Here is a 25,281-nt window from a genome sequence, read left to right on the forward strand (position 1 = left end):
ACGATTAATTTAAGGATTCGGTCAAAAAAGCGGTCAAAAAATCTTATTGGGTTTTTTTTTATTTATTGTTTTTATATTTTTATATTTTTGTTTTTTGGTTTTTTTCTTTAAATAATGTTTAAATGGACCGAATAATTCGGTTTAATTCGGATTCCGTCCGAATTATTCGCGATTTATATTCATTTTTGAAAAAGTCGCGAATTTGAAAGAACTTTATTTTTAATTCGGATTCGGTCCGAATTTTTGATAAAATTCGAAAAAATTCGGTTCGGCCGAATAATTCGAATTATTCGGCCCAATTGATAACTATGAGTCAGACTCACAAGTTCTAATTTTCAGCCTCGTCTGAGCTGCCATATGATGGTTACAAGAGGGCATGCTGCTTGAAAGTCAATATCTGGTTATTCCCAGCTCCCTAGGTTTGCAATAATCTAGAATTAGTCAACAGAATTCTTATAATTTGCAACGAAATTTTTAACCTTTATAATAACCCACAACATGCCTTTTTGGTCTATAACTCGATATCTGAGTACGGTAGGATATTAGAACACGATCAACTTACAAGAAAAATTTGTGCTCCAATTGATCCACCAATTGTGGAGCTGAGGCTGATGGAGGGCTAAGATGGTTGAGAGTTATATGGTGAATCTCAATCCCCCCCCTCCTTGAAGTATTAAGAGCTAGGATCTACTCTCAATAAAACTTAAACCACACGCCTAAAGATAAAGGAGTTATGATCAATTCTGCGTTAGGAATCCTTCTTACAACCCCAATTTAACAGCTCACAATTGCAATGTTGTGTAGATCAAATGGGGCTTATCTTTCTTACAACCCCAATTTAACTGCTCACAATTGCAATGTCGTAAATCAAATAGGGCTTATATTCTGTGGACAGGTAGATTCCTAGGTGACTTGCTCATGTGTCAATTTTCAGTCTTATTAGAGAATTGTAGGTGTTCACGAGCATATGTGGAGAACCATACCAATACCTAGGAGCAGGGGCGTAAATTTGCCCCTGACAACCTGAACCCGCCTTGGAACTGCCCCTAAGCCTGGAATTAGATTTCTCAAAAATTTTCTAGAATTGCCGCAATGCAATGATGAGTTATCAAAGGGAATTGAAGGGACCCTCTTTGTCTCTACTTCTTAGAGAAATTGATCGCAGGGTTGTTAATGGAGTCTCAATGATGTTACTCTTTTCTCTCTTTTGCTTTTATTAAGGTTGTTTTACCAAAAAACACAACTTTATTAAAGGTGTTTGGTTGTAAAGGAGGGGAAAAATATATAAAGCTCTATTCCTTTAAAAGGTAGTTTAGTTTGGATATTTAGGATTTTTTCTATTCATGACATCATCACTAAACGGTGACTGATTCACGGACAAGAGCTAATTGCAGTAAATCTAATATGCAAGGGTAGTTCAAATAACTTTTCAAACTTTGTGGTTGTCGAGCAACCTGGCCATAGTGTCCAAGAAAATTTCCCAAGATTTTATAATTCACAATTGTCTATCAACTAATCGAGTTTTGCTATAAGCAAGTCTTTGGTTAGACCAATTCAGTATAAATATCTGGAAAATGGAGAGAGAAAAAAAACACTCCATCAGGCCCAGAACCTCTATACAAACCCAGCTTAAGCCTTGCATAACTATATGTTAGTGACCACCACCAGCACCAGAAACAAGAAGATTGAACACAGGGTGGACAAGGAAATACTCTGTGGGGAGAGGGAAACACCTCATTCCATCCATTTCCTCCATTATCACCAAAGCCCACCCTCATCTCCTCATTCGAAACACCCCATTCCAGTTAGATGTACGCGAGGATTTAGTTCTTGGTGTCGGCCTTGGCTGATACCGATACAATCCCAATCCGGGATCGGCTGTATCGGTCTGGATAAGTCAATATCACCCCTCTTTTTCATAAAAATTAGGCTATTTTGATGATTTTACCCCTGATACTGATACAATCCCAGATCGGTCAGGTATCAGGATTAGTCTCAGCCTTACTGGTACGATATGGCCGACCAGACACCGATACCTAAAATCATGGTTGTGTGCCTTCTCTAAGTCCAGCTTGCATATTTTGCATGCACCTCTTGGTTCAACTATCTGGGTCCATACACCTGCAGTTACCAATACAGCATAAAAAATGTGTCTACAATACACAGAGGTCCCAAAAAAAAAGAAGAAAAAGAACAAAAACAAACTGCCATCATTCATAAACTGTTTAAGCCTTTGAGAGCAAATTAGTAGGTATCTTGTACAAATCAGCAATTAGACTGCCAAGTCTACCTTCTTTAGAATCATCATCACAAACCCCCCCCCCCCAAAAAAAATGATGGAGAAGATGGAAAAGGAAATGCATATAAAGTGAGGGTAAGTGATGTATATAAAACAAAGGAAACTTTACTTTCCATGGGTCATTTGGCTGGACAGAAAATCCTGAAAAAAAAAAAATGGGGAATTTTATAGTTTCATCTCATTTCAGTAGGAAAATAGGTAAAGTAATGGACTTCTTGGAAAAACACAAAGAGGGGGGAATTCATCACTTTCTTTTCCATTAAAAGGGTGTACCCAGTGCACAAGACTCCCACCACTGGAGGTCAGGGAAGAATCATACTGTACGGCTTTACCACGCTTCGTGGAGAGGTTGTTTCCCAACTTAAACCCACAACCACTAGGTTACAATGGAACAACCTTACCATTGTGCCGAGGCCTGCCCTGTTTCATTATTCTCTTTCCATCTAAACAAATAAAGCCTATGGAAAAAAGGTTTGTTTTATCAAGATCCATCAGCCCTCTCATGAAAGCCATGAAACCATTCCAGTAAGACGACTTTGGACAACATTCCAACCCTCTCTATAAAATGCAATATCAAACCCATCTAGACCTGGAGATTCATCCCTTTCATGCAAATTACAAGAAACTCTTCATCAGAGCCTTATATTTGAAAGGTGATCTTGTGGTTCCCATTACTCATCAAAAGATAAAGAACCTCAGCAGATCCAACTGAATACCATCGGAGTAGATTAAGATTATCATAGAAGTATGTGTTACTAGGTCTTCTCCTTGGCCTCCAAGAAGAATTCATCATCCACCCCAAGTTGCATAGCACAATTGGTCCTCTTCTAATTTCCAACAGCAAAATGAAATAAGAACCTTTTATTAGTATCTCTATCGTTAATTCAGATGGCTCTTGAACTGTGTCTCCAGAGCCATTCTTCAATATAAGTAGCTTGTGCCAAATTAATTCCCAAAACTTGTCCATCAGCCACTACTTCGTAAGACAAACCATTCTTTCACTATCAAGCAACTTCACTTTTTGAACATTTAAAAGCATCATACACAACTATTCTCTTTTACTTCTTTTAGTATCCAGAAAGTGAACTCCCATTAAACAGTGGAAACTCAACTCCAACTCTAGAATTCACCAGTAATTTCCTTCTTTTTTCTTCAGGTTATGAGATTTTATCAGTAATTTCTTCCTCCCTCTAATTTCTGAAGTTGTGCACAATTTCAGTGTACTCGAGGGAAAAATAACAGTCCACTCCACTACCAACTCCCTAAACCAATCAATCACATTTGTCAATCCCCATGGGGTTTTCCTATAGACTACTACTGTTTCACCAATAATAAGTTCCGCATATTGACAACTATGCTTCACCAATAATAAGTTCGTATCTTTATCCTTTTCTTTGCTTGGCTCCATGTAGCCGACCTCATTAAATTGGGATAAGGCTTTGTTGTTGTTGTGTTGTTGTATCTTTATCCTTTTCCCATTATGATTAATCTATTCGAAGTATCATACTCATAAAAAGAATATCCAAGGTATATGTCATTTGAAATACTGGCATCCTACATGTAAATTCAACTTGTGACCATACTAAAATTCTAATACAACAACGAAAAGCAAACATATTAATCTACATTAACAGGTTCTTACTATCATGAAATTAAGCTTATAAAATTTGAAAATTTGAAAAAACTGCTTATACTACACATAATATATAATTAAAAACTTCTACTCAATTCAGTAAGCTTTCGCTGTCTTTTTAACACCTCGATTGCACATAGCCAAAATTCATCAATCTCAACATCTTCATCTCAGCTATTTCTTTTTGCATTATATATTGTTTCTCTCTTTGCCCATCATACCTACACAAAGCATATCTGGTCTGAGAACTGACTCACCAAATTTACCTTTTAGCATTATTATCAAAATGGAATTTCTTTTTAACACTAGTGGAATACATTGATCACAAAATACTCGAAAAGCTCCTCTCCAGTTCAACCACCCAGCTGAAATTCCGTGCACAACATCCTCCATTTGTCTATGGAGGTAAATTTTTGTAGTATTTTTCAACAGGAAGCAACAAAAAGTTTTATTAACAGAAAGAACTGAGATCTGTAAAAATGGAAAATAAGGTTAAACAAGGAGCTTCATTAAACCTGTTACAACTGCTTATCCCAGAAGCTCAAGTTGTTAAATAATCGTAACAATGTATCTCAACACAACACCAACCCCCCACGTGCAGGCTCTCACACATGGCTCTGCACGTGACACCATTATGTGGCACCAAGGGGCACAAACCGTAGGGTCACTTCAACACATTGCATTTACTAGGGATTAAGCATCTGACCTCTTAGCTCCACTACCATGTTACAACCGCTTATCCCAAAAGCTCGAGCTGTTAATTAATATAATATATATATCAACACACAAAAACACAGCCAAAAGAGATGGAACACTGTATGACAAACTCAAAAATAACGAAAGAGCCAACAGCCACCATGGACACCCCAACACAGGGCATAAGGCTCACAAAGTAATCATTGAAACTGGCCACTTTGAATTGGATTGCCCCTTCGAACTCATTTCTATTTAACCACTCCATTTCTACTACACTTAGTCTCTTTGGAATGGATTCTCTGAAACCCACTGCTCTTTCTAAGATTGAGGTTTTAGAATGGTTTCTCAACCAGAAAGAGAAATGGTTTGGCTGCAAATTTTCAGATAAAAGAGAAGTGATTCTCAAGAAAGAAAAAACGAGCAAACAAAAATATAAGAAATTCTAATCCGAAGGTTCTTGTTCACCTAAGAAAGTTTAATCTGATGGTGATGGGGGGTAGGAAGAGAGTTGCAGAGAACGAGGTGAGACGGAGAGTGAGATCACAACAGGAACCAAGGGAGGGAGGGGGAGAGAAAGCAGCACCAGCCATCACTGGTGGTAGCCAGTAGTGAGAGAGAGAGAGAGCAGCGATGGGTGTTGCTGGCCACCGCCAACAGTGAGTTTCTCAGCATTTCCGAAAGGAGCTAAAAGCCTGTTCTTATGACCCATTGTCATGAAGAGATATAGGGGTCTAGAAATGATACAAAACAACAATTTTAGAACTCAGAACAGTTTCTGGGCCAGTAATAGATTCTAACGATGGATTCCAAAGACAAATAAACAAATAGACTGAGCAATTGCAACTGAGGAATATTATCTAATTTAATATATATAGATATAGATATAGATAGATTGATAATCAGGTCATTTAAAACGAGCACTGATAATTTTCATGTGAGAAAGTCGTTTGAGGTGGTATGGCCATATCCAAGGAGGCCTTGGGATGCCCCCGGTAAGAAGTGATCTGATTCTGATAGAAGGAGCTAAAAAAGCTAGGAGCAGGCCTAAAATGACCATAGGAGAAGTAGTGAAAAATGGCATGCATAGTCTAGTTCTTGTCCCCAGTATGACCTCACCTCAGATAGAGCCGATTGAAGGACAAGGATCAATGCAGCCAACCCCATTTAGCTGAGATTCTCTTGATTCGTTGGTGTTGGGCTTCTTTTCCTTTTACTTTCATTCCCCCCCCCCTTTCGCTCGGATCCATGTCACTAACCCCATTAAGTTGGGATAAGTTGAGGTTGTTGTACATGTGACAATATACCAAATTTGTAAACCAACTCCTACAAGAGAACAAGAAAGAGCAGGAAGAATAAGAATATGGTGGAGAAAAGGGAGTAAGAACAAGGACCACGATAGATTCAGATTCATCTATCGTGGTCAAGTCTCACACCTTAATAGTATTGAATAGTTGTAAGAGTCCAAGTCTAATTACAAAGTAGTATAAACTCTAAAGTTTAATTACAAAAACTGTAAAGAGCAAACCTACTATAACCCAACATTACCCCACAACTCAGCAAGGGGAAACTTCCCCCCACAATACACTTCAACACTCCCTCTCATGTTGGAATATATATATATATATATATATATATCTATCATACCCAGCTTGGAACAACCACTAAGAAATCCAGGCCTAAACAACAACTTAGTGAACACATCGCCAAGTTGACCGCCTAAGTTGACAAAAGGAGTAAAGATCATTATTTGCATAACAACATTTCTCACAAAATGACAGTCAACCTCAATATATTTAGTCCTTTCATAGAAAATTGGACTACTGGCAATATAAATCACAACTTAATTATCACAATACATCTCCATGGGCCAAGAACCTCAACTCCTAAATGAGAGATTTTAGTCGCACCATCTCAATTGTCATGTGAGTCAAGCTTTGTACTTGGCTTCACACATGACCAAGCCATTGTGGTCTGCTCTTACTCATCCAAGTAACAAGATGTCTACCAACAAATGTACAATATCCAGTAGTAAATCTATGATCATCATCAACACCAACCCCGTCAACATTAGAGTAATCCATAATATCAGTATGACCATGACACGATAAACTCATAAACAAAACCTTTCACGGGAGCACCTTTGAGATACCTCAATATATGAAAAGCAGCCTCTAAGTGGGCTTAATTAGGAGTTTCCATGAACTGATCAATCAAACCCACTCATCTAAAAATGTCGACGCAAATACACCTTGACATCCTCAATCCCAGAAGAGTCATTACCATAAATAATGATATCATCCACATATACAACCATGATAACCACCTTGAACCAACGTCGACGAACAAATACAGAATGATCAAAGAAATATGTGAACCCATAACTACCAATGACTGCACTAAATTTGTCAAACCAAGCACAAGGTGACTATTTCAATCCATAAATAGCCTTGTGAAGCCGGCAAACCTTTGATGCATTCTCTCCATATATACCTCCTCTAGATCACCATAAAGAAAAGCATTAAAAGAAAAATAGGAACTGGTTAAAAAATCTTTGATACTATGTGACAATATACCAAATCTATAAACCAGCTCCTACAAGAAAAAGAGAGGAGGAAGAAGAAGAGCAATACGATGGAGAAGAGAGAATGAGAACAAGGACCACGATAGATTCAGAATAGTCTATCATGGTCAAGTCTCACACCTTTATTATATCAAGTAGTTGACTCATGGTAATCTATGTCTAATTACAGAAACAGTAAATAACAAGATAAAAGAAATCCACTATAACTCAAGATGACACCCCCCCCCCTCAGCAAGGGGAAACTTCCCCCTCACGATACACTTTAAAAATACCAAACTTGACAACTTGCAACTTTATTCATGCATATTGACGGGTAATTGGATGACACGTGTTCAGTTTATTTTTCTATTGGGGGGGGGGGGATTGTGGGAGGAGGGAATCTGTCAAGTCATTTTTATTACACGGAAATGATCTCACATCCAAGTCTACGTAACACGAGCATTTTCTTTAATATCCAAAAAGATTTTAAAAAAAATTACAAGAAAAAACAAGGAATTCCTTAGATAAAACGATGCAAATTTCATGTAAAGAACAAGTGCTTTTTGACCCTCTCCTTTAGAGGGGTGGGAAATTTCTACAAAATCTCAAATTTTTACAAATTTAGAATCAATGATAAAAAATGAAACATGAGCACCAACAGATTCTCTGCATTAAAGTCTACAAGTGGATACTGATAATTGACCAAAGCCTAAAACAACATGCACAGTAAGCTGCAAAAAGCAGCAAAATTTCAATACACGGTGAAAATGCAGCAGTCTCACCTTCAATCTGAATCTCACTCAATTTGATTTAAGCATCTTGAAAGGCTAAAGCGATTTATGTGCAATATCATAAACCGAGATGAGAATCTCAGCACCTATTAATATGATGATAAGCCACTCCAGAAAATCCGATTTCCTGTTCTGAAGAATTTCTTGTAGAAAACGAATATTATGCTGCAGAGAAAGATCAAATCATTTCAACAGAATGACCATGTGATTTGAAAATATTTTGTATAGTGAACTGTCTAATCAAATAGAAGCATGCATAAAATTGTCTTAAATCACAAGATACCTCCACAAATTTCAATTTAAAATCAAGGCTTGCAAATCTCTGAGTCAATTCAAACTCATCCCGAAGAAACTCCCATATTTGAGCAAACTTAGCATCCTTCCAAGCAATGTCTGATCTGCAAAAGCCGTAGAGTTTATCCATTAGCTAAAAAGACTCATAAACCAATAAAATATTGAAACTAAACGAATGTTTGATTAACTTAGCTGGAACAATATCACGTCTGGAATTAGGAAATTTAGAACATATCGTCAGACATTTATGTTTTCCACCGTTCAACGCTATAAAAAATTTCAAAATTTAAACAGCAGGAAAAGGATGCACCTATAAAACAAAGGGAAATGATGCACCATTTCATTGCAAGGGATGTGTCCCTGATAGTCCAGCAACTTCGCTGATGCCAAGTGCCTTGAAAAGGCATGAAGCCACTAAATAGAACTTATGAGGTAAAGGGAAGATATGCCCATAGAACCACCAACCACATTATCTTGCTCTAGTTTTTTTTTCCCTGCTTACACTTTCATTCTTTACACTTTCCTTTTCTTTCTCTTGTGTCATCATTTTCCTCTTTCATGTGATGGCGTTGAAGCAGAATGGCCACCTCCTATGAGGGGATCCCTCTGATCAGCTAGCACTACATGACGATCTTGTGTAAAATCATAAATCATAAAATCTGAATGGATCCAGCTGTTCGACAGTTTGCCCCACTTGGCCAGCCACCTGCAGGGACAGCAGTCCACAAGGCTGCCATCTATGCTCAGCCGACAATCGCCTCGTCGTTGCCCTCTGCAAGGCTGTCGCCTCTCCACCGCCGCTGTCTCCTCCGCTAGGCCGTGGCCCTCTGCAAGGCCAGCCCCCTCCGCCGTGGCTGCCTCTCGCTGGCGGTGCTCTGATTCTCGTCCTGGTGGCTTGGAAGTTGATGTGTTGAGATTGTTGATTAGAGCTTAGTGGAACCCTACCTGTTGACCGAGTTGCCCTTCATCTTTGTTCTGGGCTCCTTGGTTTTCGTCTTTCAGCCCATGTGGGCTTTGGAGTTTGAGTTGTTTGGGCTTCTTGGCTCTTGTCTTCAGCCCATGTGGGGCTTTTGTGATGTATTGGACATGTCATTTGTGACATGTTTTTTGGTCTTCTAGCCCATCGGGCCTTGGATGTTGTCCTTTCTGGGATTTGATTACCCTTATTGGTTTGTAATCTCCCTTTGGGATATGTTCTCCCTCCCCCTTCTTTTAATGCATTTTTTAGTTCACCCAAAAAAAAAAAAAATATTAAAGAAAGTAGGGAAATTTACAGTGCCAACCCCTAGAGAATGCCACTACTAGAGAGACACCCCCCGCATAATACTAATAAGCTTGCACCAACTACTGTCAATCTCTATTACAGAATATACCTTAACTGCTGATATCAGCTCGTATATTTTTTTTCTAAATACCAAATTACCCTTCCAAAAAGTAAAGTACCTAATATAACCTCTCTTAACCCCTTAACCCCAAATCGAAAAAGATCTCATTCATCCCCAAATCCTTTTCTCTCTAAGACAATGGTTGTGGAAGATCGGGATGGTGGGAAGGATTGGACACGGAGATATTGGCTTTGATTTTCGTTCGAATCCCAGCAGAGCAATTGGCTGGGGAGGTCCAACTCGTCTGCCAATCATGGCGAGAAGCTATCACCGGTCCTTACTGTTGGACCGACATTGATATTGAGCAGTGGTGCCGCAGGTGCAGCAACGCCGATGTTAGCGATTGTTTAGTTCGCCGCCTCATTTGTTGTGGTAGAGAAACTGTTCGACTCCTCTCTGATTACAAGCTTGGCGACTCCGGTTTCTCTTACGTCGCCAACTGGTGATTATCTACTTTCCTTCTCATTTTCTTGTCTTTACTTATTCCACCTGGATAGTATTCCAATCATTTTCATCATCGTCTCTCATATTTATTCAATTGAAAGATAAGTAGCATGCGATGGGAATCACGGTTTCTGTTTTTTGAGATTTCTTTCTATTTCTGGGTTTCCCTTTGGGGTTCTGCAAATGCAGTGGGAAATAATTGAAGGTATTGAAGATTCCAATGAGCGAGGTGACCAACAGAATAGTGGAGAAACACGCTGAGTCGCTTTCAAAAGTGGTGTTATTGGATATCAGTTACTGTTTGAAGATCACTTGCAAAGGTCTTGCTGCTTTGAGGATGCACAGCAAGTCTTTGGTCCATTTGAGGAGGAACATGCCCCCTCCGCCACCAACAGAATTGCAGTGGCCCGCACAAGTGGACAGAGTGCATGCATAAAGGATTTGGGTAAAATCGTCATTTCAAAGCTTCACTTAACAGAGACTGACGGTAGGGGGTGCGAGCATAATTTGGTATTATGCAGGGGGTGTCTCTCTAATAGTGACATTCTCTAGGGGCGGTGTGCTGTAACTTTCCCTAGAAAGTATGAATGAAAGTGATGCTGTAACAGCACTTAGACAAGCCAGTAAATTGCCAGCAAAACGTGGAGCCGATGGACTAAACTGCATGGTGTATCAAGTATCAACAGCAAAACCAGATCCGAAACTGAGGAGAAAATTGATAATGGTTAGAGATAAGAATAGCTACTCAAGAGATAAAACAGAAACTGGAAACTTGTATTTGCATGGAGGAAATAAGATATCTAAACAAAGAAAAAGTTAGAAGAAGAGAAGAAAGAAGATAAGAGGGAAGGGATATGACCCTGGAATCACCACCAAAGGCCTGCAGGAATATCATCACCACCAATCCCTATCTGTTGAATCACCACAACAGGGTCCGAACTACATTACCACAGTCCAAGTACAGCTTCAATTGACCCAAAGAGGGGAAAAAACAATTTCTCAACAAGTCAATTCATAGGGGAGGTTTAGGGCCCCTCTCTTTTTTTATGACTTCCATAACAATCACAAAAATAGGAAACCTTATGTATGGTAGGAGGAATCTCTTACAACCTAAGTCTCTCTACTAATAGAAACTATCTAGAACATTACAAAAATAGAAACTATGAGTGGATTGTAACATGGCCTATATAACCCATTGAACATTCAAAATTAAACGTAATGATTAATTATTGGCCCAGTTGATGGTCTGGTTTGCTGCTGGCCTTCTTGTTCTTTTCAACTACATCATCTTGCCCCAGCATTATAGATGAATTAATGAATAGGACATGAAGGATTTCCCTCCTCATGTTACATTGAGCCAAGTATGCCCCTGGCAAGAGAAAGAGAGGTCTGACGAGCATCAATCCTTTTTTCTGTGCCCCTCCATCTCACATGGAAAAGCTTGGCCAAGATGGATCAATCTGTCTATATTCGACAGATTTCATGAAGCTGATCTTTGAGCATCCACCATGTCTGATCTGACCTGCTGATGTTGTTATATCTGTTGTTCTCCCAATTCTAGAATTTTATGTCTCTGATTTGATTCTGTTTTTAGTACTGGATTAACCTTTAAATCAGAACTACATTAGTTACCCTCTATTATTACTGCTGGGTTATTCACTGATCTAAGTTGCTGATTTGATATTAGAATACGACTGCAGAGGGGTGAAGATGCCTCTATGTCATTAAACATTATTTTCAAATTAAAAGATAACAACCATCTGCGAGAATAGCTAGAAAGCCAACAATTTTTAAGAAATTAATAGAGAATCCATCCAAAAAAAGGCTAAACCCAAAAATATAAAAAGAAAGAGAGATTCTAACTCAACCAATATTTATGGAGAAGCTACATCAAGCAAGAAAAATGGAATTCAAAGTTGGAGGTCTGTAACGAAGCAAATTCTGAATTTGCAATAAAATGACATATAGTGACACTTCAGTATAGCCTTTGAATTTTAAACAATATCCCCAAGATCAGTTCAGCTATAGCCGGAAACACCACATAATAAGTTTTTAGAAAACACCAGAACCACAGAGAGAACCACAGAGTGTACCTCTCGAAAAGCCCAAGTTTAAGAATCACATCAGCTAGGTTTGAATTTGCCTTTCCCACTAGTTGAAAAAGTTTTTTCCTCTCCATGGTAAAGGTGCCAGTTTTTTCCATCCCACGATTAATGTCGGTAAATTCAGCAACCATTCCATCAACCTGAAAGAGTGAACAAGGTTACAGGGAGGTTTAAACAATTGAATAAAGCCTTGTCCAGTTTACTAAAAAAAAAAGGGGATAATACCTGGCGAACATAGTAATCAAGAGCAATACTTTGACCAAGCACACTACCAATGGTACGAATTCCATCAATGTTCAAATGCTGCAACATTATATAATCCAAACCACCATGCATCCATGTGTTTAAAGTTGGCTTCTCCCTCACCTCATACTCTGCAATTTCAAGAATAAAAATCAAATTAAATATAAGCCCATAGTCACTTACAAAATGCAGAAACTGTGGGCTTCATGCTTGTTATATAATAATGGAAAGAAACTCAAACAAATCCATAGTATGATAATATTATATAAACTACATCATGGTCCACAGAATCCACATCATGAGCATCCAAAAGATCTAGATCTCTTGGAAAACAAGTCAACAGGATTTATTATAGTTTTTAATGCTTGATAAAAAAATCATAAAGATGCGCTGATCAACTCACTCAGAAGTTATAAATACATAATACTACTGTTCTAAAAATACATGCAAAGAATACAGATACCAGGTTTTTCTCCTAGTTAAGATCATGAATGACAACACATGATGGGGGTAATATAGATATATAGAGAAAAGAATGCCGCCACAATCAGTTGGAATGACTAATTGTTAGATCCAAACATTAAGGCCCTGTTTAGTCAGAAGTAAAGTAAAATTAAAACAAGGGGGAGTGCCCTCCAATGCCCGTGTGCAGTTTCAGGCATTAGAGGGGGATATTACAGGAGACCTGTAAATAAGGGCGTATTTAAAAATTTTAAAGTGTGTGCTATAGTAATCTGGGTGGGGAGGAGGATGCCCGCGTTGCAGTTTCGGATTTCACCTAGTGTCGTGGGGATCTTTACCCCTTAAAAACAATAATGGAACGGAAAACTCTGTAATCATTACCATAAATCATCGTGCAAGTCATTGTGTAACAAACTCACACACACACTTAACTCAACTCAACTAGGTCTTAGCTCAACCAAAGGGTTCGGCTACATGGATCCTTTTTTTTCTAATCAACAACAAGAAGAAGCTCAGCCTTGTACCAAGACTCCCAACTTAATGGGGTCGGCTTAATCGATCCGTGCAAAAACACAAAAAGAAAAGGCTGAGTAAAAGGAAAATAGCACAACACCAGCAATCAGGAAAATCTCAGCTAAATGGGGTCGCTACATGGATCCTTGCCCTCCAAACAGTTCTATCTGAGGTCATACTTGGGACAAGCATGTCCATTACTTCTTCTATGGTAATTTTAGGCCTGCCCCTAGTTCTTTTAGCTTCTTCAATCTGAATCAAATCACTCCTTTTTATCAGAAGCATCCTCAGGCTTCTGTTGGACATAGCCATACCACCTCAAATGGCTTTCGAAGCTTATCACTAATTGGGGCAACTCCCAAATCAGCTCTAGTATGTTCATTCCTTACTTTATCTTTCCTAGTTTTGCCACATATCCATCTTAACATCCTCATCTCTGCTACACATAACTTATCTATATGACACCACTTTACTGCTCATACGAATGCCAACAATTTGGTCTAGTCAACTCGCAAGCAACTTTAAGAAACTCTACGCCATTTAGCTGGATAGATGGTCTATATATGAACACGGGCAAAGATGAGCAACTTTACCAGTCTTTTTCAACTATAGTTGTTACGCATCCATTCCTGAGGTTGATGCCTTTGATTAGTAGGGGAGCAAGCTCCTAACCAAGCGCACGGCCAAATTTGAGGTTTTAGCAAGCAAACCACTTTTTGCCCCATACATCATAGTTAGTCGTACTAGAGTCCTATAAAAAGCCATATTGATTACTTGGCCTATCCTGGCTCTTTTAGCTCATTCAATCTGAATCAAATCACCCCTCTGTACTGGAACATTCAAAGGCCTCCATGGACCATTGCCCATGTCCACGCCACCTCAAATGACTTTCTCACAACTTATCATGCATTGGAGCTACTCCTAAATTAGCTCTAATTTGTCAGTCCTTAGTTTATCCTTTCTAGTTTTAACACTCGTCCATCTCCACATCCTCATTTCATCTACACTAACTTTGTTTAGATGATGTTTCTTCATTGCCCAACATTTAGCTCCATATATTATTGTTGGTATAATTGTCTTATACTCTAATAAAAATTTCCGTTCATTTTTAAAGGAATACGTCAACCACACAACATTTTGGACGCACCCCTCCACTTCATCCATCCTACCTAACCCATCGTGCAACATCATCCTCTATTTCTCTTTCTTTACTTATGATTGAACCTAAGTAACTAAATTCTTAACTTCACAGTGATGTAGATCGACATCATGGGCTGCACTATCGCAGGAGGAGAGCCCAGCCCAAGCAGCCATCGAATCAGCCTAAATAAGTCCTAGTAGATATTTATTTAGTTGCCTAATTTGTCTTAGCTGCTATTATTAGTATTCCTAATGGGAGTACAACTCCTAATTTGATTCCAACTGCTACTATTGTAACTTCAGTCCTCTATTTAAAGAGGGGCTGCTGTAGACACAAGACAGATTTGAATGAATAAAGATTGTTGCAGTTTACTTGCTACTAAACACCTGGGATAGCTGTGGGTAAGATGCCCAGGCTGAGATAGCCATTCCCACCCAAATCTCTCTTGATTGTTCTCTTCTTTTCTACTTTATTTTCTGTTCTTTGCTATTGATTGCTGTGAGGATTTAAGAGTGAATTATTCAGACCTGTTGCGGGCATAAAGCGGAATCAGTTCCAGCAAGAAGGTAGGGTTCTCAAGCTCCATCGAATTGGCCCTATCTCCTAGTTCTGAAATCTGTTCAAGAAACCCTTCTAGGGTTTTGTTCTAAACCCCAAGAGGATCACTCGATCCAAACTTGGCCCTTCAAGGTGTTCTACTGCTGTTTTCTTGAAGAATCTTCCAGTTTCCATATTTGAGGACCTGAAATCAAGTAAGTGCAGATCTTCCCAACAGCCAGCCAGCAATTGTCAGAGATCTTTTGGGGTTTTATTCAGCACCCTAACTCCCCTAAGCGATCCAGGTTGGACTCCATCCTGACCTTCCTATCTCCAATGGCAGGTACCCCTTGTTCTACCCTAGCCGTAGGTCTAGTTCTGTCTGGGGGATCGATTTCTGCTATTGGGTTTTGCTGCTGATTTGTTCTTTGTTGTTCTAAGTAATTATCTGTGTTATTTTCTGGTTCTTGATCTTTTATTTCCTACTTCTATTTCTGTAATCTGTCAAGTCTATTTGAGGGTTAGATTTGATTTGGTTTGGGCTGTAATATATTGGGAGTTTGTTGCCTTGTGTAACCTACTTCTACATTACACAGTATCTCCTCATCATCAATTTTCACCATCCCACTTTCAGTGCTATTGTTACTAAAGTTACACACTATATACTTTATTTTTATTCTACTTATCTTAAAACCTTTTGATTCCAAGACAAATCTCCATAATTCCAACTTTGCATCTATCTCTACTTTTGTTTGATCTACTAAAACAATATCATCCGCAAAAAGCATACACCAAGACCAAGTGATGCAGAATTGAAGACATACGGCAAGAGGAACAAAATGCCTAGAAAAGGCCTATCGAGTAGGGGGCTGAGCTAGCCCACAGTTTTGGATTCTTATGTCTTAGTTATTTTATTTGGTTTGGTTCGATTTCAATTGGGTGAACCAATGGGTCAATTTAAGTTGTAATAGTTGTCTTATTCTTAGAAGATAAGCAACTAGTTAATTTCCCTTTTTGTCATTAGTTTCCTTTTAAGTTGTTTCTAATCTTTAGATTCTCTTGGACTGGGCAAACGATTGGGAGTTTCTATTTTGAGACTTTCTGATTGGAGGGCTTGCCACTCTCTTTGTTTCACCAATAAATACAATACACAAGGCTCCCTTGGAGCAGAGCCACGATTTTGATGAACAAAAAACTTGTTGCTGCTGAATTGGTCATGTCTTATCATCGAGAAGATTATGAGATTGGCGTGTGATCTTATCAACTCACTACGGTGAGAAGCCCGAGAGGTTCCTTCTATCTTCTATTCTTCTTGTTACATAGTTCTTCATCCATTCAAAGGTCTCAGTTGAAGCTCCAATCAATCTCAGATACACAGGTCAGTTTTAGGTTGTTACTTTCTATTTCTTATCTGGGTGTTTTCAAAGTTTCTTGTTCCCCAATCTACCATTCCCTTGACCTAACCGGCCACCTGATGACCTCAAATTTTTGGTCGAGTGTTACCCCCAAATAAAGTGAGGTTTGATCCAAATTTTATTCCATCAGACCAATGGTTGGTCTGTAATGAGAAATCTCCCTATTCTCCTCGATCTCAGTTTTGCCCAGATTTATGTATAATTTTTGGACTCAATTAACATTAGTTGGTCTGAATGTTTGACAACTGATCTTAGTATAGTTTTCCTCATCAAATCAGTCTTGTTCCTTTATTTCATCAGCTCCTTGATTCCTGTCTTCAATTCGGTTACAGAAAACCCTAAAATTTGAGATTGATTTGCTTAATTTCTTTTCTATTCTCGGTCCTTATTTGCTGATCTGTTTGTTGAGTTCCTTTGTGCTTTGATTTGGTTTTTTCTAGTAAAGTATCCTGCAAATTTGGGGCTAGGTTGATTACTCAACCCTAAATCTACATTACCAAGGGTTCTGATCTTGAAGGTCTCTAGTCAACTAATATATAAAAGAGTGTCTCAGTCCACAAGGCTCCTGCTACTGTAGGGTCTGGAGGGCAAATGTACGCAGCCTTACCCCCTGCTCCGTACAAGAGGTTATGTAGTACTGTAAATGAAAGACTCAAAACAGAACCAGGATAGGAGTAGGATCGATCAACAAAGAATAATTCAGTATTCTAGAGATGATTCAGATATAAACAGTGTAGGATCTGAGATATTAAAATAGCAGATAAATGGGAAATCAGGAAGAGTAACCGATAGGGGTAAATGTTAATTTCCAGATAAAAATACGGTTCAGAAATTAGGTAAGTTGTTCCCTCACTAATCACAGGTTTCAGAACAGTGGTTGATATCTAATAAAGAGAATAAATCAATAACCAAATTATCTCCAGATGCAACCATTGGAATAAGCCCACATTTGAATTGGATTCCAATTTAGGGTTCCAAAATGTATACTCAAAATTTCAGTTTGATCAAATGGCTGGTTTGCTTAATCTCAACAATCTCCTTGCATATGAATGACTAGAAAGGAGGATTTTAGTTGCAGAAATTTAAGAACAAGATTTACTTGATAATGGCAGAACTAGAAGATCAATAATTCCAAACCAGTAAATCAGCAAGAGAACGTGCACAAGAACAGTAAACAATTAACCCGGGTTTCCCATTGAAAGGTGTTGATTGGAATCCCTCCAATCCCAGAGCTTCTCACTCCTCACCGAGTCTAATAGCATGCATATTTTCTCAGCAGCAAAAGGCAGCAGCCAAATTCTCATTAATGAAATTCGTGTACAAGTTCGTAGCCCCTTACAGACTTTTATAAAAGAGTCAAAAACATACTCAAACACTAAAAAGGAAATTTCTAACCCAATCTTTAACTAATAAGGTAACATAAATTGACTAGGAAACTAAATAATGAAAGAAACAAACTCAAAATAGGACTGGACTTATAGAATCCTAATCCAGCCTAGTTAAAACAATTAATAACAATTAAAATAAAGAAATAAAGACACTCACTTTACTAAATCCCGTATGCCTACCTTGTACCCATATTTTAGGCCCATCAAAATGACATATTACAAAGAAAACTCATGGGATCGAAAACCCAACACCTACATAACCCAACCCAATGCTTATTTCTCATAAAATAAGACCTTTTAGTGACTTATCTGAATCAAGAGGTTGTTTCCAAGTTTTGAACCCACAACTAACAGGTTGCAATATAGGCTCAAAGCTAATCCTTGATGTAATTAGGAATCCACTACCATGCCTCTCCCCCACAATTCTTACACTAGACATGAAACTATTATAAATACATTTAACTATATCCACATATTTACTTGAAAGACTTTTCTTCTCGCAACACTTACCAAATTAACTCAATAGAGACTATCATCAGTTTTTTCTTAGTCAATAAAGATCAAATGGAAATTCTTCTTACATTCTCTAAATCTTTCATAACCTTCTAAGCAAATAAATAGCTTATGTTGTTGATCTTCCTGGCACAAAACTGATTTAGTTATCTGAAATATTAGTTCTTGTCTCAAGCAAGTTTCAATTACTCTCTCCCATAATTTCATAGTATGGCTCATAAGTTTATTCCTTTATTGTCATTACAGCTTTGAATATCACCTTCTTTTTTTCTTTTTTTTTTATAAAGATGATATTCACCTCCTATGGTCTTTCCTTCTCTATGTTGTAGACCAATGGTTTCGTATCACTTTACATCTACTCTAATTCCGACTAAACACCCCAATTGTAAATCCCTTTTTTAACTTCTTTACATTTTATTTTACTTCACTTTACCATTGAAATTTTTATTTTACTTCACATATAACCAGATATAACCTAAAAGCAGTATAAGGAAAAAAACATATGCCATAAGGAGCTGTAACCCAAGTTACCCCACACTTAATCTACTGTGACGACATGCAAAATCACACAGAGAACTTCACTCCCTTGCCCTTAGAAACATAAATGTAAAGTAAATTCAAATGTCACACCTAATTAAACCATCTAATATAAGAGCTCACCGTCCTTTCTCATTTCTGGAAGCAATCCTGAAGCATGTCTTTCTACAATCTTCAAATAGCCATCAACCTCATGATCACGTACATTAAACAACACTATAGACCCATATTGAAAAACTACCATATAACAGCAGTCACTCCCACTTAAGCTAGCCTCTGATCCCTGAAATAGGTACTCAACATTCAGTTCAGCAAGACGTGCATGCAAATAAATTAGGCATTTCAGAAGAAACGGGAAAAATCAGCAGGTTCAGGGTACACAGTCAAGTAAATTGTACTTAAATTATTATCTTGTTTCTGAACAAGGATATTAATGAGAAGCCAATTTGTAATATTATACACTTTTAGGTAATAGTGAAACGAAATTACGTGCATAAATGTAGCATTCAGCAATCCTATCAGAAAGTAATGGAAAAAATACATAGATATGATATCTGTACACGGATAACAACAAGCCAAAGAAAGCATGAAATTTTGTAAGAAATAGTAGCATGTGGATCTTTATTTCTTACATTTTTCTGCTTTTAACACCAATATATCAGCTATTTGTCAATAAATTAAGAAAAAACTTTCAACAAAGCCCAACACGACATAAGCTTTTAATACCAATACACGTAATTGAGGAGGCATTGAACATGAAAGAGTCATGAAAATTGAAGAATTAAGTTTGTCTAAGGAAAAAAACTCTTCTTAGCTTATTGAAATGTTCAGTGAACTGCTTAAGGTATAAAAATTTCTATTATTGGGGTAAATAATCACTGGTTAAAATTCCAATAATAAACTCTGATTAAAATTGAAATTTCAAGCTTTAACTGATAGAAGTGATCTCTCACAAACCAGGTCTTGAACCAGAAGGAGCACCCACTAACCACTACTGTTTGATCATCCCCCCCCCCTCTCTTTCTTTGTTATATTCTTTTTCCAAACCAGAGAGTGTTACATCTGTCCTTTGCATCATTCAGTATCACGCTCTTTTCTTTCACAATAAAGGAGGATGACATGTGAATGGTGGTAATGAATAAGCGACATATATGTCCAGCAAACCGTGAAAGCTTACTGGAATGTTCATAAGGCTGCTTAAGGTATAAAGTGTTGTTAGGGATGTTAACATGACCACAGTTGAAAATTTCAGCACACACTAGCATTTGAACCCCCACCCCCCACGCCCTCTCTTTGCTATTCCTTCTCCCAAACCAGGCAGCAACATATCTAAATTTTGCTTCTAAATTTGCTCCTTTATGCATCAAACTCTTTTCTCTATAGATATCATATATACCATTAACACCATTCGTATGTCATCCTCCCATGTAATGAAATTACGATATCTTTCCTGGTCCTTCTTATGCACAGGACATTTTGAGTTAATAAAAAAGGGTCAAATACAATATTCAAATCTCTTTGACATTTTCATAGAGAATCAACATGAATCAATGGTAATTCCTTAGGTAACTGTTCTCAAATGACAAAAACATTTCTAAGGGGTTGCGAAAGACTCACATCTGCATCAAATTTAGTGACTCCAAATCTTAGGACCACATAATTGGTCATACGAGAAGTAGGTGGAATAAAATTGGCTTTATTCTGATCAATTAAGCTTCTCAAATCAACACTGCATCAAAAGCACCATAAATTATTACGAAAAACATAACATTGTAAAAGATTAACATCAAGATAAGGTAAAAGATCGAAACCTAGTGGAGAAAAAATAAGCTCTAACAGGAATGGATGGCGTCGTCTCCCCCACGTTTACAACCTCATTTACTTTGCTGTTATATCCATCGCCAATCTCAGAGCACGAAACTGGTTCGTTCCAGTCCAATGTGCTTGCGGAAGGAGTTGATGAGAGGCATCGAACAGTAAAGAAAACAGCATGGTTATAACTGAAACTGTAATTTCTAGGGTTTAGTATCAAGGGAATAACATTTCTCTGGAGATTTAGGGTTTTTGTAGTGGAAAGACGATGAAGAAAGCCTGGAGACACGAGACAAGGGTTTGCGCGGGAGAATTGTCTAACAAGAGCCGAAACCGTTGATGAGTAAAGAGGAGGAGATAATCGAAGCATCGTCGTGCTCAAATGGTTGTAGATCGAACGGTTTCGCCACATTTTCATTTTAACATATTTTAGCTTCACCTCTTCTTTGCTACTGCTGTCGGTATTAGAACAGCTGAGATTTTCTGAACTTGCGAGGCAAAAAGAACAAGGGTGTGGAATATTGAAAGAGAGAGGAAGCTCTGAGACCCTGAGTTAAGGGTAGCGATGTCATTTCGGTCAATACATGAGAGAGAGAATGCCCAGATAGTCAGAATAGTATTAAAATTGAGTGAAGAACCAACCTCGGGAGTTGCCTCGCTTCTTTAATTCGCCGATCAGGAATTGGGAAAATGAACACCCCACTTGCTGGTTGACCTTCCTTTTTTTTTTTTTTCTTATATCTTAGGAAATATAACGAAACTTTTATTAAAAAATATTAGTTCAGAGTTTTGTCACCCATGGTTAAGAGGGAGAACATCTTGGACTATGTTGATGATTGAACTCTCATAACCAGATTTATCATTAATTTTACCCCTTATCAGCGAATATCTAAAGTGCCTTTCCTAATTCAAATCATAGGAATAAGTTTTGATGAACAAATCAGGTTCACATATGAAAATGTTCTCGTACGTCTTTGGTTCGTGAATTTAGAATCTATTAAATTAAGAGAGAGAAAATTTATTCTAAATTCACATACCAGGGGTCGTTCTCATACATTCTCGTACGTGAACCTGATCTGCTCTCCAAGTTTCGTGATTAAAGAGACTTTCTGATATATTTAAAGCAAAATTCAAATTACTTTTTTCAAAAGGTTTTATTTTTCTCCCATAAGTTTTGAACTTAATATATTCCCATTATTATTTCTAGTAAATAAAAGTAGTGACAAGTATTTAGACCTGCATTTGTTGTGGAAAAGAGTCAAGTGGGTTAAAATAATCTAATGAGAATTATAAGTATAGGTTTTTAGGAAATAAAATGCTCATTGTACTCTATTGTTTAGGGGGTTTGTTTTCTCATCCGCACGCAAGGTGATATAATGCGTTTATATGTGTGTGTGTGTGTGTGTTTTTTTTTTTTTTTTTTTCGGTAACCAAAATTAATGTTGGAAAATCTTTCGCCAATGTCATATGATTTTTGTTTGTTGAGAGTCGTCCAATGAATCACCAACGTCACCAATATTTTGTTATATGTCATCCATATTGCATCAGGTGTGAATAACAACTAGTTTTTGGTGTCTTCTCACTCCGAGAACACTCCTTGAGACATTTTATAGGTGTTTTCAAGGGTATCATTAACCATAACAAGAGTCCAAGGTAGTGTTGATTGTTCAACATTGACCATGCTAGTTTACATAGCCATGATGTGATGGGGATTTTACTAATCTCACACCCCAATATGAAAACAACATTCATAATCCATTGGCATTGACAAACCCGCAAAACATATATATGTGGAATGGGGAAACTAAAATAGACAACTAATTAGATTGTTATGCTGATGAAGCTCACATGGTCTATGAGGTTAGTATTTTTGTTATGGTTGTACCTCTTGTCTTGATAAACTTATTAGGTTGACCCTGTCGCTTTTAAATCATTTTGATAGATTTCATAGAAAAAGGAGGGAGGGGGGGGACCACAACATTTGATGATTATATATTTCGGTCTTAGAGGTTAGAAAATGTGAAAAAGCAAATCTTCAGATGGAAACCTACTTCATATTTTTATGTAACTTAAGATTTAAAGAGTAATAAGTAAAATGATAGTTATTCAGGCACACAAGCCAATTGCGTAATTTCCTATATTTTCATTTTCTCTATACCAATCCATAATGATTCACATTTTTATGTAATTTGGACACCTTTGAAATCTTATTAAGACATTAATTCACTTGAATTGCATTGCCATCCATCTATAATGCCTTATAAAATTATAATAAATAAAATCTCATATAAAGCAACTAAGGTATGCAACATACTTTCATTAGTGAAGGGAACTTATTGAGGAACAAATAACTACGTTTTAAAACATGCTTTTGCATATTTTGAAGATTTGATGCAAAAGAATGATGCAATCTTTGTCCCAGGTTATACATAACATTTTACTATGGTTGTGTTTGACATGCATTCTCATCATAGATTTTAGGCCTATAACACATCACGAAACCCACCTCTTCTCTATTGGTATCGCTTCATAATGTACCACGCATACATACGAGGGGGGGGGGAATGAACCATGCATATCAAATGCAACCATTATGTATATAATTGATAATAATTCAACCAACTCAATGTTGTATGACATATACTATTTATTAGACCACAAAATGTTGGCAAAGTTCATTACCAACAAAAAAAAAAAATGTTTGCAAAGTTTTTTTGGATATCTAAACATAATCTCTACTCACCTCTCACTTTTTTTTTTTGTTTAAATACTATTTCGTTCCATCGAGAATATCCATTTTGGTCCCCCTTCCCCCACCCCCATAACATTAGTCTATTTCAATGATATTGTAGATTATAAGAAACATGGCGTCCATGTTGCGAATGATGGGAAAACTTGAAAATAATTTAAGAGAAAACCTATGAAATCAAAATCAAGTTCTTTCTATGTGGTCTACTGAGGATTAAAGTACTGGTATTAGCTGTCATATCGGTCGGATCAATTTAAGATTCGTATATGAGGGTATTGTATCATATCGAAGATATGCTAAAGATCAATGATTAAAGTATCGATATCGATCGCCATATCGATCGATTAAATTTAATATACATATCGGAGTGATATCGTATCGTATCAGAAATACTTTAAACCACCATCTAGTTCAGTTTCATCGTAAATAGGTTGTTCCACTACCATTTACATTTTAACACATTAACTTTTCCTAGTGGAATTAGTATATCACTGTTGTCTTAAGTCAAGTGTGTATAGCCAAATGGAGTGCTCTATTCTCCCATACTACACATTCTCCCATGAGGCATTGGATTGTTTCACTGGTCCAATCAGAATTCTCATATATGCAATCAAATAGTTTTTAACTATATCAGGGGCGAGAATTTCTCACGATCATAGTGTGGGAAGTAATCTACATATCACACTAATGGTTGTTTTAATTAATGTATAATCCACATAGGACCCATATATTTAGAGTATGATAGAAAAAGTAATTAAAAAAAAAAAAAAAACATTTGAGAGAGAATTGCATTGTTTTTTCGGTAATTGGTAATAGAGGAAATATGCACTCTTACAAAGTGTGGAAGTTTCCTCTTAATTCAAATACATCTAAGATTAGCATCCATCGTTGCATTGATTTTCATGAGGGCAAACATCAACGTAATGGTAAGTTGCTCAATTGCGATCTAGTGTGAATCAAGAGTAAGGATGGGTATATTATGACCATCCTCATACCTCGCAATGGTGGGAGCCTCATGCATGGAAAAATATCCTCTCCAACTCCATTGATTATGCAATGATCAATCCAATGGTTGGGAGGATTTGGACACACATCCCCAAGTGTTGGTAGCCCTTGGAAGATCGTTGGAGAGTGTAGTCGTTGGAGTGTTGTCGGATCCCTTCGTGCATTGGGTAGGACTTCCTTCATTGGTTTGGGTAATGTTAAGACATGTGAAATATTGGGGTGTATGTCCTTGTTACCACTAAGAGAGTTTTCGCCACCACCCCAATCATCCAACGTGATTTGGTGCTAAATAGGGAGGATAATATAGACTTAGAAGCTGTACATACTCTTGTTTGATACTACTTTACTTTGCTTGACTACAAATAAAAAATAAAATAAAATTGATGCTATGATTGGATTATGTGAATAACGATCCATGAATGCCATCGTCCTTATTTACTTTCTCAGTCTAATTGAATACTAATTATCTTATGTTGTATGAAATATCCTTTCTCAGTAGAGTCAAATCACATGGATTGAAAGGTTATTTCCTCACCATGTAGTGAAGGAAACTTGGTCCTGTTAAAGAAGATTTGTGTAAATATTGACTTAGGAAACTGTTTTGGTTACATTGGATTGTTTGGATATAAAATTGTTGGACCCAAGCTAATTCACTGACAATACTCAAGCCCAATGGTGTTAATCGATTCGGTTTTGATTTAAATGGTTTGGTTTGATTCGGTTTACAAATGTTTTGGCTGAAATATAACCGCATCATTT

At 37.4% G+C, this 25,281-nt stretch overlaps 1 protein-coding gene across 4 annotated transcripts; it reads right to left on the bottom strand.

Moving 5' to 3' along the window:
• Window positions 1-1,466: 1,466 nt before the first annotated feature.
• LOC122058359 (protein RETARDED ROOT GROWTH-LIKE-like) lies at window positions 1,467-21,311 on the bottom strand. 4 transcript variants are annotated; one of them, XM_042621013.1, is made up of 8 exons: window positions 20,768-21,311; window positions 20,574-20,685; window positions 19,080-19,239; window positions 12,433-12,581; window positions 12,196-12,347; window positions 8,263-8,377; window positions 7,971-8,144; window positions 1,467-2,121 (listed from the first exon to the last, which is right to left on the bottom strand). In XM_042621013.1, exons 1-7 carry the CDS (start codon window positions 21,184-21,186, stop codon window positions 8,016-8,018), a joined length of 1,236 nt encoding a protein of 411 aa, XP_042476947.1. In that variant the 5' UTR covers window positions 21,187-21,311; the 3' UTR covers window positions 1,467-2,121; window positions 7,971-8,015. The 4 variants fall into 4 exon arrangements, with proteins under 4 accessions (XP_042476947.1, XP_042476946.1, XP_042476948.1 ...); XM_042621012.1 differs by lacking the exon at window positions 1,467-2,121 and adding an exon at window positions 3,810-4,153 and having other exon boundaries at window positions 20,768-21,310; XM_042621014.1 differs by lacking the exon at window positions 1,467-2,121 and adding an exon at window positions 6,845-7,123.
• Between the last annotated feature and the right edge of the window lie 3,970 nt (window positions 21,312-25,281).

This window comes from Macadamia integrifolia, chromosome 12, assembly GCF_013358625.1.
Source record: "Macadamia integrifolia cultivar HAES 741 chromosome 12, SCU_Mint_v3, whole genome shotgun sequence".
Taxonomy (NCBI): domain Eukaryota; kingdom Viridiplantae; phylum Streptophyta; class Magnoliopsida; order Proteales; family Proteaceae; genus Macadamia; species Macadamia integrifolia.